The 15,164-nt window shown below is 37.9% G+C and overlaps 1 protein-coding gene across 12 annotated transcripts in view; it reads right to left on the reverse strand.

Moving 5' to 3' along the window:
* Window positions 1–15,164, reverse strand: part of ATP11B (ATPase phospholipid transporting 11B (putative)) — a 95,438-nt gene that overhangs the window by 29,338 nt on the left and 50,936 nt on the right. For all 12 annotated transcript variants that reach the window (XM_032446478.1, XM_032446479.1, XM_015871542.2 and 9 more), the window contains 10 exons: window positions 11,930–12,046; window positions 11,224–11,313; window positions 8,394–8,474; window positions 4,627–4,734; window positions 4,294–4,422; window positions 4,073–4,176; window positions 3,476–3,523; window positions 2,417–2,481; window positions 1,804–1,885; window positions 617–767 (listed from right to left, as the gene is read on the reverse strand). In XM_032446478.1, coding sequence (XP_032302369.1) covers window positions 617–767; window positions 1,804–1,885; window positions 2,417–2,481; window positions 3,476–3,523; window positions 4,073–4,176; window positions 4,294–4,422; window positions 4,627–4,734; window positions 8,394–8,474; window positions 11,224–11,313; window positions 11,930–12,046 — 975 coding nt within the window. The remainder of the gene's footprint in view (window positions 1–616; window positions 768–1,803; window positions 1,886–2,416; window positions 2,482–3,475; window positions 3,524–4,072; window positions 4,177–4,293; window positions 4,423–4,626; window positions 4,735–8,393; window positions 8,475–11,223; window positions 11,314–11,929; window positions 12,047–15,164) is intronic.

Below are 15,164 nucleotides of genomic sequence, written 5' to 3' on the forward strand. Positions count from 1 at the left end.
CTTCTATTCTCCTCTCCAAACAATTATGTACTAACTGTAAGTTTTGCTCTGCTTGTGAAACAGAACAGAGCTCTTCTAAACTGTGATTTGAACCTTTAAATGCAAAAGGCAACTAGTGAGCAGATTCAATTCTCAACTCCATGGGAGACAAAAGAAGTGTTAAATGTATAATGCCATGTCATATGTGGAAACTGGATTTCTAACACTTCTGTGCTATAAAAATGCCCTCAGCTTCTTAGAATCAGCTCCAGACAGCTTCTGAACTGCTTTGGAGTATGTCAGACACACACACAGAAATCAGCAATCAAACAGGAAAATACAGAATGATTACAAAACTCAAAATCAAACAGAAAATAAAGTTTACATCCCTGAACCGTCAATTTAAGGAACACTTCAAAGCACCCCTTCAATTTCAGAGATTAATTTTTTCTACACAAGGGCCACACGACGCAGGACTAAAGCTCTTTCAAAAATACCAAGACAAGAGCACGCATACTTGCATGTGGATCATGTAGTAGGTACATGCCGTGCCAAGAAGACAGACACAATAAGTACTGCACTCAAAATCTAGTAGTTGAAAGTTCCTCAGATAAACTACTGGGTAGAACTACATTACCTTGCTGCTGTTCCTTTCGTGTTCTGTTTTTCCATTATACCAAGGCTCATCCCATTTTTCTTCAGCTTGCCAGGCATACTTTAAAATAGTACTCAAAATGGCTTCAAAGAGGAGGATTATTAGATAAATAATCAAAAAGGAATTCATAGACCTAGAACAAGGCCAAAAAAGAATTGATTTCAGTTTATTTCAATGGATCTGTTGACACACTATGTACATATGACCTGATCAGAAAAGCTAGTGGATTTTTTTTAACCTGTGTTTCACATAGACCCACAATTACTATGTGACAAACAAACAATAAGAAAGAAAATAAATTCAACATCTGACTAATATACGCACTACATACAGCCAATAGGAAGACTAGATTAAGATGCAAGAATACATTCTCAGTTGACTTGTGTTACACCTGCTGTCCAGAATTCTGAGAGCTGACAGCCTCCTGACATTCCCCTCTTTCCCAAATATCTAGTGAGGCTGTGATGGCAGCAGAAACAACCACCCTGGAAATTCAAAGCTGAACATTCCTCCTCAATTAGAAGAGCAATTCCTCATCCATCTAGTTATTTAACTCAAGGTATGCTATACCAAGGCAAGTTCCCAAACATTCTGTAATGTCTTTCTATTCCTTGGATGACAGAATTTATAACACAATATATATATATTTTTTAAACTGAGCCTACAACTTGTGTAAGAAACAGGATTCACTGCAGAAGACATCTTAAAGGACATAGCCAACCCAGATACCCAAAACAAAACTATATTCCTGTTGTATCAGACACCAGCATTCAGGACAAAGATCTCCAACTGATTAAGATTTTAGTCTATCCTATTTGAAGACATGATACAGCCTTACAGTAACGTTACAGAGACAGCAGAGGCTACAACTGCTATGAAGAGTACTTCTGTAAGCACCTTGTTCAAGACTGCATTTCACCTACCACTAAGTGTTCTCTGCTCCTACACTAACTTCTCCTGCCTTCATCCTTTTTAACCTTGAGTATTACAAATGCATGTGTAACTTAAAGAAACATTAAAGGACAGAATAACACAAAAGGAAAGTAAACCAACTGTCCTCTCTTGCCTTGCCTACAACCCAAAAGTGGGATGACAAGGGTACTTAAGTTAATGAGAAAAGACTAAACAACAACTCTAAAAGCAAGAAAGATACTAGAAAATAAACATACTTTTCTACTGCTGACCGTTTCTGAGATTTACTCTTGTAATTTAATGCCATCTTTGTCTCCATACCTGTATACACTGCAACACCTGGGAATGAAGAGGAGAAAGGATATTGCTTTCTGCATGCATGCAATTTGTGGCATTTTTCATTTTGTTTAAAGAGACACAGAGTAAAAATCCAGAGGTTATTACTATTTTTGTATTTACTTCAGCACAACAGTGAGACAGTATCTTGTAATTATTTGCAATATTTTACTATAGTAAAACAGTGATATTGAAGTAATTTTAGCACCTACTAAAATACTGTTCATTATTATGACATACTGTTCTTCAATACGTATTTTATGGAAATCAGAATCTCATGAGAAAGTCTTGAACAATGTAACAGTAACATCAGTCATTTAACCATTAAAGTTATTCCTTTATCAAACCACTTGAAGTATTTTCATACAGTGATGTTAAAACTCTATATCCTCAGAGATTCTTTAGTGTAATATCATTACTTTCATCTGTAATCACATCCCCTCAGGTAACCACCAGGAAGATTATCATAATCTCTTCACTGCAAGTAGAATTAAACCACAGTTCATCAACATGCTTTAAGAAGAGTCTACAAACCAAATATTTCTTTAGTGTTTTTTAATCTTGCTCCACGAAGTAAGAGACTTTCGGGCCCCAGAGGTCTAAAAAGAAATAGACATATCAGCATTTAAAAATGAGCTGTTCCATACTCTGTGGGGCTAATGACATCCAGTTTCCTTTGCAAAGAGGTCAAACGTGTTCTGTAAATCCCCGTTCATCTCCAGAGCTCTCAGTTTCATCCTTTGGTCACCCCAACATTCTCCCACCACAGTGTTCAGAGTCCCATAACTAGTGTCTGAGCTACATGTTCCAACTGTCTGGTTCAGAGAAAGCTACAAGCTATGTGAAGAGCCAACATGCCAAAATCCTGCCAAGTCTACAGTGCAAATAGAGTAGTATTTTAGCTTTGTCTGTTTTATCTTATTTCTACCCCTCTGTCACACTGAAATTCTCTGAAGTTCAAAAGAGATTATTCATATCAGTAAAATAAAGATGGACAGACAATACAACCATGCAAACTCTGGTTCCTAAGGCAAAAAGATAAAATTTTACATGTGCATTTTCCCCTCACGTCTATTACATCAACATAATACATTCATTTGATTATCTAACTGCAACCAGTGCTTTGAAAATAAAGGCACAGTTATTTGCAAAGTACATACAAAGTTAGAGATGTGCCCATTGGAATAAAGTGTACATCAACTTAAATGGAAATCAATATTGCTTTCATATTTGATTCATGTGGAAGTTTTACTAGAAAAGAATGTGTAAAGTATAATATTTATAAACACTAAAGAGTGACAGAAGCATAGCACTAGCTTATTTCTGTGACACACTTAGCATCATGACACAGGATCACACTTTGAAGAGAAGTGTCTGACTTGTGTTTTTGCTGTTTGCCTGACTGCTCTTTTTTGTTAGCTTGTTTTTTAAACTCAGCCACGCTCCTCTCAATAGAAAATAATCTTTGTGCTAAATATTTAATTTAAAATACCCCTGCCTCTTGTTTATTCAACACTAACTTTTTTTTTTTTGGTAAAGGTCACTTTAACTACCACTATTTTCTTAACATTAACCTGACAAAATTTTACTTACCGTACTATTTCCTCCATTTGCTGGCTTATAGTTATTCTTCCAACAAATCTACAAAACAGGGTCATGTGTCAGAAACATCTACATAACATCTCAAAAGAGCAAAATGAAATAAACAGAGCTGTTCTACAAGAAGATCATTAACATTTCTCAAATACGAAATAATCGGTCTTAATTAACAATGCAAATAAATAAGAACAATAAGGCAAAGGCAACACTGGCAATAATTGTCACAGGGAGTCCTATATTGAACTGAAATCTCCAGGAAGAATCATATCCAGGTTTCTTTCTTCCACTTCCCTGGACTCATTGTCCACTTAGTTTTTAATAGTTTGGGAAGAATTTTACTGTTTAGAACAGAAAGGTACAAAAATAAGTGTTATGATTAAATCTCAAAATGTAAATATGCTACCTTTTCTTATTTAGTATTGAAATACTCAAATTCAGCTCATCACATATATAAATGCTTACGTTCGTTATTAAATCCTGAGATATAAGCAGATGTCTGAAACTACTTTAAACCCAGCAAAATCCATCTCTCTCCTAATACTGAACACGTCATTAGTAAGTATTTTGATACGAGGTCAAAATAACTTATACCTGTATAGGTCTGCCTCTGGCTGCTGGCATTCTATGACAGCTACAAGTTTGTCCAGGTTGGCAACAGACTGTAACACTGCTGTTTCCGGGACCGCAACATGTGTCTGAAAAACACCATCCATTAACTTTCAGATAAAAAAAATCAGCCAGGGGGTATTCCTGGGGTAAAATAAGAAATTATTTATTAGCTACATTCTATTTCGTAACAGTGAAAACCAGACCTTAAGATTAGTTTCACCATCCAAACTTGCAGTAGTAACATGGCATGAACCATCCACTCGATCAGAAGATAAAAGCACCAGATCAACAGGAAAAGTCTCATCTTTGGCTACTCTGACAATGTCTCCCACCTAATGAAATGAAGATAAATGAGAAGTATAGCAAACAGAGTTTTAAAAGATTTAAATTTATCACTGTTCTTGAATCATCGTGTAACATCATGAATCATCATGAAACAATGATTAATAATGAGACCAGATCTTCAGTTGTTGTTTTTTTGTGTGTGTTTTTTTTTCTTTTCTGAAGCAGTTTTCAATCTGTCTTCAGGCACGTACCCGAATGTTTTTAGATCTAGTTTTCACAAGGCCACCACTTCGGACAACATAAACTGGAGCACCGTTTACTTCGTTGTCTGCTTTATGTCGTAGCCAGTCTTCATAACCCTGTGAAAACAGACATTTATTTCCCAAGCAATAAACTTATAAAGCATTATGCCTTTTAAGTAAACATGCTTCAAACTGCTTGCTGCATGGCCTTAGCCATGTAAGTTACTTATTTCTCTCCAGCCTCAACCACAGCTATAACTCAAGAACCTGAGAAACCATTTACTTGAGTAAAGTAGAAGAAGTGCTGAAGAAATATAACTGTCCTGTGTTCTGATAAAACGAACTGACATTTTGTATGCACGGTCATTCAGTCTGAGATCTTTATGGATTAATACACCTCAAAACAGGGAGCAGCCACTCCTACTCTAATTGTTTTGTAGTTGCTCTATTTTGCATTATACACTAATGAATTTTTAAGACACAAATTAAGCAGCATGTCTTTATGAGACACTTTGCATCTCTTCAAGCATCCTTTATCCCGTGCATGTGCGCAAACATTCATGAGACTGAATCTAGGTGTGCTTTTTCTCTCTTGCTTTCTTAAGAAATTACTACATTGCTTCCTCAACCTATAAAAGCATGATGACCAATGGCATAATCTCTGACCCCCTGATACAGCATTCATAATCCCAACTCCTCCTATGATGCTACAGACGTTGTATGAATGTTGTAACACAAAGGCTACTAACACAGATGCAGCTGAGAACTCTGAGCCTTGACTTGCATTTGAAAGGAAGTTATTTGATGAACTCCACGTGCCCAAGCATAGTTTTGCAGTTTTACCTTCATGCAACCACACAATCACTAGCATACATGAAGGCAGTAAGTACAAAACTACCCACTATGAAAAAAAAAAAAAAAAAGGAAAATTTCACTTATTTTACACATTAAATGCTTAAAAATTATTAAAACTCCATAACAGAAGCCACACAAGCGATACTGGGAAATTAGAATCCTGTATCTCCTTAAGACTGTTTTCTAGTCTGTGTGAAAAACTTCAAGAGTCAGTACCTACAGAACCTTGTTAAAGGTGACTGACAGAAGAAAACAAGAGCTCAAGGAAAATCAAGTAACCTTGGGGTGTTTGTCTGACAAATCTGAACAGCTGAGCAATATGGGCATTTGGCAGAGAATGGAAATTTACCTTCTTTGGAAAATACAGATTTCAGCTCTTTCTCCATCTGATACCTACTGTCTGCAACACAATGGTGACACCTCACACCAGGGAATTCTTAAGAGCCAGATTCCTATGGCCAGTGTAAATTCCCCTGAAGTTTACCCACTGCAGCATTTTTGAGGAGTACCTTATCCCCACTTGAAAATGTTGCAAAAAAAATACTATCAAAAGAAAGATGCAGGAGCACTGTTAAAGTTGCTTAATTGCATGAACAGAAAACAGATAAAAATCACTTTGATTACATTTTTAGTTCCTGCTAATATAAGAGCATCTGTGTACATTAAGCAAGGACAAATTTAAAGCAGGTCTGCAAAACACATTGCCACAGTATTCATTCTCAGTTCACTTGTATATTTAACTAAATTCTGCAAAGCAGTTGCTTCTTATTCACATGGGAATCACGTAAACATCCACGTGTCCAATAAACTTCTTTGCTAAATACTTAAGAACTTACTGAAAAGCATCAAGTTCCCTGAAGTTCCTTAGAAAATACATTATCTTTACAGAATAAAAAGAAAAAAATGTTCTGTTTCTCTCTACTCTGTTATTTTTGACTCCCTTGTTGACTGCGCAAGCATCTTCGGAGGCCAGAGAAGGAAAGTGCTCCAGCTAACAAGTTCAATAAAATGACACAGCATGAGCTGCATCATTTTGCAGTCTTTACGTCCTTCTTCTGACCTAGGTGCAATGGCACTTCTAATAAGGAAAGGTTCCATCTCCTTGGCTGAGATTAAAATACAGTGAAGTTCTGAGGTCTGATAGGGATACCAAGTTAACTGGCCTTGTGAAAACATGGTAGAGTTTTTCCATCCGCTGCTAAACTTCTCAAACACAGATACTGATAAGGCCTCTAGTTTCCCTTTTATCTTTGGAAAGATGTGAATCAGAGTTAAATATTTATTTCACATCACTTGTATCAAACCGGTCCCCTGACATTCTCCTAAAAACTTCTTCCTATTGCACTTCTGGTTTCAGAGAAAATGGGAACTGGTTTGGAGACACACTGGGTGTTTTTCTCTGTGCTCCAACAGAAGGTTTATATTTCTTTCTGGTTTGAGGGCAGTCTGTCAGAAAGAGTACCCTGAATTGTCTTTCCAAGATAACAGCTTGTGAATACTGTTTGTCCACTTTCTAGCAGGTAAAATAAACACAAGAATCCACCAGATCAGTTTAGGTGGTTCCAGAAGCCCTTGCAAACAGATTTGAAATAGTCAGAAAGAACTCATAATGCTCAACAACTCATATACGATTTGAGTCTTCTGAAATCAATGTCAGAATCTCCACTCATTTCAAGTGATGGTAAAACACCTGAGTTTCTCAATATAAAACTGGGCTTTGGGTAACAATAAGGCAATAGATCATTGTGCACTATTTTGGACTTTAAAAAGAAAGCTTTTCCAAAAAAAACCAAACCACTCAAATATTTGTAACTAACTTTCAATATCTGTTTCATCTTATACAGCTTTCAGTGATATTTTCTACAATGACATCTCTTGGATACATTTTTGGGTGTTAATACAGCAACTGAATTGGGTCAGGGCACTGCATACATTAACTGCACAGCAACGAACCGAGAGGCAATTCAAAGATTTCTACAGCATTAAGTTCCTCTGTGCCCCAAACACCAACCTGACTGAAAGACAGAGCTATTTTTATTTCAGCCCTACTTCGGGGTGGTTTTGGGTCTTGCTGTCACAACAGGCAAATTGAAATTCCAGCTTTAATTCCAAAAAATTCTCCTGCTTAATTTTCAGTTGCTATGACTGCAAGTCTTCCCAAGCCAACACTGTCAAACCCTCTGAAGGAGCCGGCTCCTGAAAGCTATCTGTCTGCAGAAACAATTATAGTTTCTAGCCACATCACTACTTTATTTACATGCTTGTTTCTTTCTCCTCTCACCTTAAGGGTTTGAAGAAAGCAGAAGATTCTTTTTATACATTAGCCTTAAAGGGTTTGTAGGTCTTACCAGGTTCTAGTACAGTGCTTAAACATTAAAATATTCCAAAATGTTTTATGCAACTGAAAAAACACAAAACAAAAGCAGAAGCTTCCCAAATAGGATCTTTTACCTGGTAAAGGATTATAATTCATGTGTATTTCATGCTAGGAAACACATCCTTTGGGGCAAAATTTGCCTTTTAACTACTGACAGACTTAAGTTGTACCACAGCATCACCTACCCAAGCTCCTTCCTCACAGATATGCAGGATTAATTCTAATATGTAGCGAGGTGTGCCAAAGGAATAAGCGAGGAGCTTTCAGAAAAGGTCTTATAACAAGCGACATGTAATGCTGAGACAAAAATGCTGTCTGACAGTCACTCACTGTCCATTTAAGGGTACTACGGTGAGTCATTGAGAGCTTGACAACCAAGCAAAATGATGAAGTGTCTAACAAGAAACATAAAGTACACAAAATATTTCTGAAGACATCACTTTGTGATTTTTGTTGTTGTTTCTAAACATTATCCTGGTCAGACTTTGTTAATTAACTTCAACTTAAAACTAACATTCATGCCATAGGATTTTTTCCCCTTTACCTGCTTTATGGCTGTCACAGTTATGACAAAGAATAATGGCAATCCACTGGTAATAGGACTGGTAGGGGTATCTATCATGAGCTAAAAGAGAAGAAAACGTAAAAATTAGCCAGAATTTGATTTTACAATTGTACTAAAACAAACAACAACAACAAAATCAAATCCATGACAAGTGTTTTTCCAGGTTCTATTGGAATTTTACTGCACTTCCTTCAGTCTTGAACAAAAGTCAGTTCCTGGCATCTAAACAGATGTCAATAATGGTACAAATGAAAATACTCAGCCACGGAACAGACTTTATCACATCTGTAATGCACTCTTATGACTCATTACTGTAAGATATATTTTCACCTTTTTGCTATGCAGTTCCACTGTTCTATACAATCTGCTTTACAACAGTAGAGTATAACGACAAACACTTCAGAAGTGAAAATGAAGTTAAAAACAGCAGTTTCCAGCAGTACAGGTATTAAAGAAACCCTTTTCTTAGACTGCTCCTTTTCGGTCCCTCCAACATGCGCATTTCACAATTTGTGCTATCATTGCTTTCATGCCAAAGTGCAGCGTATATGCTAAAATGATGTATGTGTGTGTGAGGGGGGAAGTGGTGTGCTGGTGGTTCTCCTCTGCTGCAGGAAAAAACACTGTGGTCAAGTGCTGCATACAAAGTATACACAAGAGAGCTATTCAAAACCAAAGTGATTTGATTCACTTTACCTGAGACTTATGGCATTGCTTTGGGAACCATTAAAGAAGAAAAAGAAAATCACACATGAAGTTTACTCTATTAAGAGCCAAGAGCCACAGAGAAAACAGATTATGACATTGCAACACATGCACCATTTATTTATTTCACTGAGATGAAGACAACTTAAAAAACACGACAAAATCATACCTAGCTCAAAATACTGCGTGTTCTTCAAATGCAGCACTACAATTTCAGCCCAGCAGCACCCTGCCCACGACAGCACCTGCCAGGAGCCCCTGGTTATGGCTAGAGAAGCCTAACTATGACATTTCTGCCATTTGCAATCTCTCCTTTTTTCTCATGGGCTCACATGTTAAAGGGAGGCAACTTTTCTAGCAGTGGAAGCACCATGGCATACTGCTGCTTTTCTTATTTCCCCAGAATGCCACAGACCAGTGCCTGCTACAGAGGTGGACACATACCCATCATACAACTACTCAGAGCATCACGCAACCAAAACGCAGTCTGTGACCATGTTTCTGGTATGCATATGTGAGGCGGATAGCGTGGACCGGATTGAACTACGCATTTAAACAAAATAAGAACTTGCCCCAGCCCTGTCATCCCCAGTGAAATAAAGCAGCATTGATTGGCACTGCATTGTGGTCACAGGAGATTCATATGACAGAGAAGATACCATGGTGATCAAATGTTAAAAGCACCTTTGCCTTGCAAAAAGAAAAGTATTACGCATTGACGAAATTCTAGATGAGATTTGAATAAAAACAAAATTCTGTTCAATAGAAAAAGAGCAACAAAGAACAAAAATGACTGCAGCTTTATTCCTATTATGTTTCCAAGAACAAAGACATACACGCAAGACATACAAATTAGGGTATTCACTCGAGTTATGAATTGAGAGAAGAATAGGATTACACTCTGAATTCAAGTTCTGCCTCCAGGTTCACATCGCTTCATGGACATTGTGTTTAGATATTAAGTCTAAACTAACAGTTTGAAAGTTTCAAACTAAGTTTGAAAGAAACTTGATTAAAATTGAAGTATATAAGTAAATTTGCATAAGGAAGAAATAAAAGCTTGAAAAGAGCAACACTGTTTGGGGTAAATGTGAGTAGCAATTACGGATCTTTGGCACGTTCCCATCTTCCTCGTGCTATGATCCATTAAACAGTACGGAACACAACAGGAAGGACAAAGTCAAAATTCCTAACTATGACAACAGGAAATGGGTGCTGGTAAATGAAGCTAAAACAGTATGACCTTAGCAATTACTACCACAAGAATTTTCAGCCTATTAGAAAGTTATTTCTTTTTAAATGTGAATTAAAAACAGTGACACGGGAGGCAAAGGATGACAAATTCACAACTTGTACATGACAGTTATAGAAAAATCTTATGAACACTTCGCTACTCCTATTTCTGTCATGAAGCACCACCTTCTTCAGGTGCCTAAGGTAGGTATTGGTCAATCACCATGGAGGGCTGTGCCTATACTAAGTTACTTTACTTCACAATGAAAGAAAAGTTTATGTAACTCAAAACCTCGTCTTTGCCTTAGATGTGACCCGAGTCTTTAAAATGCTATTACCTCTTCTTACCACCTCTCTCTCTTATCCTTCATCTAAGCCTGCAATAGCTCTAGAGAATTTAAATACAATTACAGAGCTGGAGGTACAAATATCACAGTAAATTTACAGACTTATCCCTTCAATATACTTGTAGATGTTTCTTAATTAAAAGAAATTTATCTGGCTACAAAAGCCACAGTGCTATTTTGACCTATACTTTGCTGGCAGCCCTGATACCTTCAAATCTGACAAACTGTCAACCCTAGTTGTAAATTCTGTGTGTTCTTTTCATGTGAATTTGAGGAATTTAGAACTGCATGACAACCCTGTATTGATTTACACAAGTAAGATTCCATACAGAACAAGAATGTGCAACACTGTCCAATTTGATGAAAACAAACTTCAAATTTCACCAGCAATGCTGGAAATGCATTGTTTCCACATTAAATTGAGAAGTTAAATTCATAGAATGAAAAGTAAGTGACAGAATCCACAACACAAATGGCAATCACCACCTTAATTTCCGTGGCTAAACTGAGTATTATACACTTACCTGAACCAAAAATATTATCAGAAAATAAAAGTTGGCTATTCTTCTGAACTGTTCAAATAAGTTTTTTGGAACAAAATTCCACACTGTATACTGAAGGCAAAAAAGAAAAGAGAAAGAATAGTTATGACATGCTGAACAGTGGAATTCATTTTCTCTCCCAAACTCCCTCAACTTCTCATTTTCCATCTACCCTCCCCAAACTGCATCTTGGCAGTGCCCGACTTCCAGAAAGAACAGCTGTATTCAATCTCAAGGGCCCATGAAGGGCATCTAGAAGGAAAGTAGGAGTAGCAACTGCATTGCCTTTACAGACAACATTTTAACTGTTCTCATGCCAATCTGGATAGGAACAGCCAGACTAATCTGGTTCCTAGTAGCCAGGCTACTAGAGAACAGATTTATTTGAGCAGCTATACCCTTTTTCTCCTGCGCTTCAATGACAAAATATCCCCCATCCCATCAGTTCTGTTGATTCCTTTCCAAGGCCACACTAGGAGGGAACCTGCAACTGCAGTTCCTTGCTTATGATACGGCAATTTTATAAATCCTCACCAAAAAAACCCTTCACCCTTCCTATTAAATCACATCCAGACATGAACAGAAGTAATTCAAAAGCCACTTTAGAAGGTCTGACCAACATGCCTCATCACTCTAGACCCAGGCTCTGGGGAGAGAGTGATGGGATGTACCACGTATTTTCCCTTACCTTGGATGATATGATTCTGTTGTCTGCAAACTTCTGAGGAATATAATGGCCATGCTGGGGAAAACGATTTGCTATATAAATAGTTCGTGTATCGCTTTGATGCGGAGGGTCAAAACCCTAGAACAGAAAATGAAAAAACAAAACGAAACAAAAAAAGATCAGGAAAGATTACTTTATTACCCATCATTTACACAAATAAATCTGCTATCTCTGTGCTCAAAAATGATACTTAGCTGTGAAGGAACAGATTTAGAATGCTGGCTTTTGAATCAGAAAGAAAATTAACCTGGAAATTAAAGTCTGCTGTGTTAACTTACAGAAGTTGAATTTAAAAGAAATAATAAATCCAATTTCTGCAGTTGTGTACCCATTCTGGAAAATGGAAGAAAAATAAATCATAAGGCTCAAAGAAGTCTCACGAAAATTGAAAGAGAAAAGAAGCAGAAATGGAGATGAAAATACATTATCTATGGAAAAAAAAAATCATGGCTGTGCTCATGATAACCCCAATAGATCAAAAGCCAAAGTCAGAATAAACAGCTCATACTACTATGCTGTGATAAACTGGTTTTTGTAAGAGTTCCCATTAGCTTTAAAACAAAACCATACACATCTGACTAGACCACAGAGCTTTCCACCAACAAATTCAACCTCCAAGAACAGGCAGGCTAATCTCAAAACTCACTCTACCATCGGTTCACACATTAACGATAGCAACAGTGAAAGCAAACTCACACATTTTACTCAGAAACACTTAGCAATAGTTTTCAGTCAAAACAGCAAATCTGACTGAGATCCCTTAGAAGCAAAGCCTCAATTCAGGCCTAATGCTCAGGATTTTCATCAACTGCCTCTGCAAGCACAGAGGAATGCAGGTATTAAACTGAAATGTGATGTATAAAGTAACACAATGTATAATGGAAAGTTTGAGTTATAGAACAAGGCTGAACAGTAAGCATCAAGGTGAACAAATTGAGGCGACAGCTTAAGGCAGAGGAAACTCAGGAAGTGCTAGCACACCTTCCAGCACAAAGAATGCTTCCACTGAGAAGTAATCTGAAGGGCAAGGAAGAATAGACACAGGCTTCAGCTGCAGCAATGGAAACTTAGTTTTGGTGCTGGAAAAACAAAAATGCTGATGGCAAGGAATAATAATCAGAAACTAAACCAAGTCATGTGGGAAGGCGGTGATGTCTCCGTAACACAAGGGCTTATATCTAGGTCACCCTTGTCTATCTTTACTAGAGCCTTTCCTGGGGCTACATGACTCACAGAGCCTTTGCCAGCTCCTACATTCTGACCTGGAGAAGCAGGTGATAGAAAAGACAACAAGAGAGACAGTGGCACATAATTCAGATAACAGACTGAGAAAAATGACTAAAACACAAACTAAAAAGCTCTACAATGTGGTGCAAACCAGCAATTAAACTTGGAACCGTGAAGCTGTTCCCACCAGTGACTGTGTGGGAAGTCATGAATCTCAGCACGAGAGTCAGACGTTTATCTCTGAACTGACAAACATGATTTGTGTCGTACACAGTCTCCTTGTTCTATGACGCCAAGAGAAAGGACAACTGATAAACAGGCAGAAAGGGCATTACCAGTTCCAGTAGTGGCAGTGAGGAATTTACCTTTGCAGTCGTACTGTTCTACTTGTGAAACCAGGCTCAGACCTTGGTTGATCTCTACTAAGAACTGGTATTTCAGAGAGCTCCAAAAGGAGAGACTTCCAGCCCAATAAACGATAGGAGTGATGAACAGTGAGCACAACGAACTACACAAAGAAATGATTGATACAAGCAAGAATTTTCACTCGCCCATAAAGTTCTCTAATGTAAGATGTGAGGTATGTTGACATTTAGGACAGCGTCATTTAAAGTAAAGACTTAATTAAAAAATCCTTTCAAGCCTACAAGTTACTGCGTTAGTCATCATTAACAGAGAAACGTTTCACTTCAGAAAGAAAGGTGCAGAAGGAGGAAGGGGGTAAGAACAGGAGAGCTCTGACACAGACCTGAAGGAGAACAAAGCTCCTCTGGTGAGCAGCAGAAGCCACAGCAGTCACTGTGGTGTGGAAGGCCATGCAATGATAAGAGAGAGGTGACAGTAGATTCAGAAAGGACATAAAAAAAACAGATGTTGTAGCAGAAGTGGTTTGGAGATGGTATTTGTGACATATTATTTGTAAATCACTACAGATGATGCCACAATATAGTTGTTCTACAAGTCAGAGAAACGCCGTGCTTAATTAGTAAGAGCAGGCACACAGATCTACCTCAGAACATGTCTGGCGCTCACAAAATGCCAGACTCTCTCACTTTGGAAAGTCACATTTTCCACTTCAAAACCACTGAACGTAAAGCAGAGGGAAAAGTGAAAAAGCAAAGAAAGCAACAGGCAGCCTTCCAGTGGTGGAAGACCACAGCAAAGTGCCAAAGCTGCTCAAACAGCAGATCCATGGTGACAGTGCAGGAGGCAGCAGGCTGAGGACACCAACCTCTGGAGCTGCAGAGCTCTGGTTGGCAGAGGATGCAGTCCTGGCAGCCCCAGCGAGCTGACCACAGCCACAGCAGGGAAAGGAACACACATCTCCTGATCTTTATTTCTGTAACCATGAGTGATGGTTCAAAATTGCCCAGCAACTCTGCCGTTAGATAATTACCTAATGAGAATTCTCCTCCAGAGAAATTTTCATTATGCATCCTTTAATTATGCATCCCTTCCAAGAAAGTTCAGCTTCTGTGCAGGATTTAATTGTTCAGGAAGAGAAATTCCTATAACTCTCTTATTACTGTGACTAGTGCTTGCTAATTTCACTCTGAAACAGCTTCATTCTCTATTTCTGTTGTCATTATGGAACTGAGCTGCAGAATTAGGGTAACGTGTCCCTCTCACAGGGTTTCATCAAGTTTTGGGTCTTGAGAAAAAAAAATAAATCATAGCTGACACTGATACTTTCCAGTAGAAGTTTCTTTTCCTACTTTGCCTAGTGAGGTGATTCCTACCTAAGTTCACAGCCCATTGACTTCATAACAAATAAAGCAGAGTTTATTGCAAATCTTGATGTCTAAGACTCCTTAATCAGGTGCATTACATGAACCCATTGTAAATAAACATCAATCCTAACCATAGGACTGACTTGTTCTTGTCCTTTCATGCTGCAAATTAAATATAGATTTATTGGCTGGGGCTCAGCCACTCTTATTTTAAAGCACAAACCAGGCCTTGCCTACCA

This window comes from Coturnix japonica, chromosome 9 (assembly GCF_001577835.2).
Source record: "Coturnix japonica isolate 7356 chromosome 9, Coturnix japonica 2.1, whole genome shotgun sequence".
Lineage (NCBI taxonomy): Eukaryota > Metazoa > Chordata > Aves > Galliformes > Phasianidae > Coturnix > Coturnix japonica.